General features: G+C 58.3%; 1 protein-coding gene across 1 annotated transcript; it reads right to left on the reverse strand.

Moving 5' to 3' along the window:
- Positions 1 to 8: 8 nt before the first annotated feature.
- ILF2 (interleukin enhancer binding factor 2) lies at positions 9 to 3161 on the reverse strand (the record flags this gene model as incomplete). The annotated part of the gene is made up of 12 exons (XM_010021092.1): positions 3110 to 3161; positions 2221 to 2325; positions 1893 to 1970; positions 1664 to 1766; positions 1519 to 1584; positions 1231 to 1347; positions 1062 to 1140; positions 852 to 939; positions 711 to 772; positions 446 to 560; positions 283 to 373; positions 9 to 115 (listed from the first exon to the last, which is right to left on the reverse strand). Coding segments are annotated over exons 2-12 (1005 nt in total), but the record flags the coding sequence as incomplete, so codon positions are not given.
- Positions 3162 to 3293: the final 132 nt, after the last annotated feature.

The raw sequence follows: 3293 nt of genomic DNA on the forward strand, positions 1-3293 counted from the left end.
GCCTCCTGAGTCTCTTCCTCTTCTTCTCCTTCTTTCTTCTCTGGAGGCTTCTCATAAGCCTTCTCGGAAGGCGTCACTATCACTCCGTCCCACGTGGACATCTCCGAAGCCAGGTCTGCGAAACCACAGGGGGTTGTTTGAGCAGCGTGGACAAGCCCCAGGGAAGCCTCCCCACTGCTCCAGGCTTCCAGGGGTTCCTCCGAGCCCTCAACTCCATCCAGCAGCACCGAGAAGCTCGCTGAGAGCCTGCAGGGAGCCACGCATCGCCCCAGCCCCACTTACAACTGGCATCCCCCTCTTGGCCAAGGATTTTCCTGTAGCCTCCATGGGAGAGGATGCGGACAAGGGTCTGTGCAGTGTAACACACCATGTCCTGCGCGGGGACAGGGCGCAGTCAGGGCCTGGGCTGGGTCCTGGCCCCTTCCCCAGCAGGGCAGGAGCTCACCTGCTGCTCCAGCGTCATGACCGTGTGGACTCTGAAATTCCCGCTCTCACAGGGATCCGTGATGCCAACGGATCCGGGGCGGAAGAGCCCCGCGGCCAGGATCTGGAGGCAGCGCCTATGGGATGAGGTGGTCTGGGTTAGGAATGAGGCCGTTCCAGCATGGAAAGGTCCCTTGAAGCCCGGAGATGCTCCTGCTTTGATTGGACGTGTTCAAAACCCAGCTGGGAACAGGGATGCGTAAGGAATGAAGGAAGCAGCACCAGACCTGTAGGCGATGTTGAGAGCCAGGGGCTGCCTGGTGGGGTTGTTCATCACGGCGTAGTGGCCCTGAGGAGGTGAACACACAGAGAGGGAGTTGGGATGAGAGCGAGGGAAGCTCCTGCCAGCATTCCCTGGGTGTGCTCACCAGCAGGTCCAGGATCCAGGGCGTGAGGGGCTCGAAGCCGGGGAATCGGATCCTCAGGTCTTTGAGCAGCCGGATTAAGACCTTCACCCTGGAGAAGACAATGGGAAGAAGGCTCATGAGGCACCACCCTGCTGCAGGAAGAGCTCCCTTCTCCTTGTGCTCAGCGAAGGATTATTCCAACTTGGGATTCCCCCTCGAGGCCAAACTCACGTGGACTGCGAAGCGTTCTCCTCGAACCAGCGCGCGTGCCTGATGGCAGCCAGGGCGCTCTGCAGCACCTTGATGTCCACTGGAAGAAGCAGCAGAAAGGCCTGGTTTTAAGGGGAAGGAGGAGAGGGGAGGACCTGGGGAGGGTCCACGTGCAGCACGGAGCTCTCACGGTGCAGCTCAGGGTCCAGCTTGCGCAGGTTGGGTGGCACCGTGGTGATGAGGATCTTCACCGTGGCGTCGGCCGAGCTGATCTCAAAGCCTGTCTCGTTGGTCAGCATGGTCAGAACTGGGGACAAAGAGGGAGAATTCCTCATGGAGGGGCTGGGAAGCCTTGAAGGGAACATCACAGGGAGCGCGGATCCCGGCTGGGCACCAGAGCTCAAGGGGTTTGAGCTTCGGTGGCAACGCTCAACCCATGTCCCCCCTCAGCCCCACAGGATGGAGGTGCTGGTCCCACCTTCACCAGGGTCCTGAGCTCGCAGACTTTCCACAACTTTGTTTCCCAAGGCTGCCACAGCTTCCACTGGGGAGAAGGAGAAGCAGCAGCGCTCAGAGCAGGGCTGAGCACGGGGCCATCAGGAGGAGACGTGGCTGGTACTCACGGGTGGGTAAGATCTTGAGGATCACCACCAGATCAGCCACGTTGTGCCCCGTCGTCATGGTCCCCTTCTTGTAGGACCCCACCTGACGAACCTCCTCGATTTGCTGGTGGGAAGAGCCAAGCAACGAGGAAACATGCTACCAAGCTTCCTGCCTCTGGGAGCCGGGTTTGGGAGCAGGAACACAGACACCCCCCAGGGCAACCCGTCTCCCACCCACTTTTGGACTCACCACTTCAAAGGTGCCTGGTGCCACAATCAAGTTGTCGATCACATTGTTTATTTTGGTCACCAGCGAAAGGATGGACGCCTGGAAAGGAAGCATGGGAGGGGGTCAGTTGTGCCCCCCCCAAGGTGAACCAGCACCCAGCGGGCTGCAGACAGCCCTGATCCGTAACCACGAAACACACTTAAAAACCACCACCCAAGAAACTCCACTTGGGTGTCTCCCGCGGGGCTTATTCCAGAGAGAAGGAAGCACTTTGTAGCCCACCCTCTGTGGTCTCCAACCCAGCAGCATCACCCAGGCAAAGGCTTTTGGGTGGTTTCTGGCACAGAACCTGTTCAGCAGCAGTGGGGGCGAGGTCCTGGTTCCTCTTGAGCAGGGCCTCACTGAAAGCAGTCTCATCGGCAGCCGGTTTCACGCGGGGAAAAGCCATCTCGCACTGGAAAGGGATCCGAGATGAGACACAACACGCCAGGAGAGCACCTCCACCCACCACCTGAACCATCCTCCAGTGCTTGGTTCCTCTGCCACTTCCCTCTCACGTTACCCTGAGGGAAGACGGCAGGTCCCACCCTGCTCCAATGGGATCACCATGTCTTCAGGAATGATAAGGAGGCACCAGCAAGATCTAATGAAGAACGGGTCTAGTGAGGGGGCTTTACTCACTGCAAGGGATGAGTAAGTGAACTTGTTTGCTCTGGAAGTCATGCATCTCTAAAGGGCAGGAGGAGGGAATTGTTTCCTCTTCCTTGTGGCTGCCCCATCCCTGCAGTGTTGGACATGGCTTGGAGCAACCTGCTCTAGTGGGAGGTGTCCCTGCCCGTGGCAGGGGCTGGAGCTGGAGGAGCTTTAAGGTCCTTTCCAACCCAAACCAGACTGGGATTCCGTGACTGCCGTGGGAACATCTGATGGGTGAGTGGCAGCTACTGGAGCAACTCCCCAGTTTGTGTGACAAAGACGGAGCAGAACTGAGGGTCTGGGGGGGCAGAAACCCCTCAGTGGAGGCAGTTACTGGTTGGGACTCGTACTCAACTGCATCCCGTGTAACACAAGAACTCCCATAGACAGTGAGGTCTATTTGGGGTAGTTACTGAACCAACAGCACCTTCAGGGCATTCCTCGACTCCAGCTACACTAAACCAGAGGCAGCACACGAGGGGTCGAAGATACAGCTTTACACAAGGACAACTCCCCCCGCTGGTGCCTGCAAACGGGTTACTCACGACATAGAAATCAAAGGGGATGTGCGGCACAAAGGGCCGGAACCTAAAGGGATGAAAGAAGAGAAGAAACAACTTCATCCTCCGAGGCGCGACCGCGAACACCCCTCGCCCCATCGCACAGACCCCGAGACGCCAGAAAAGCCCTATAGAAACGGGAAAGGCTTCTTCTCAGCCCCGCTATCCA

The sequence above is a fragment of the Nestor notabilis genome, unplaced genomic scaffold, assembly GCF_000696875.1.
Source record: "Nestor notabilis isolate BGI_N333 unplaced genomic scaffold, ASM69687v1 scaffold24998, whole genome shotgun sequence".
Taxonomy (NCBI): domain Eukaryota; kingdom Metazoa; phylum Chordata; class Aves; order Psittaciformes; family Psittacidae; genus Nestor; species Nestor notabilis.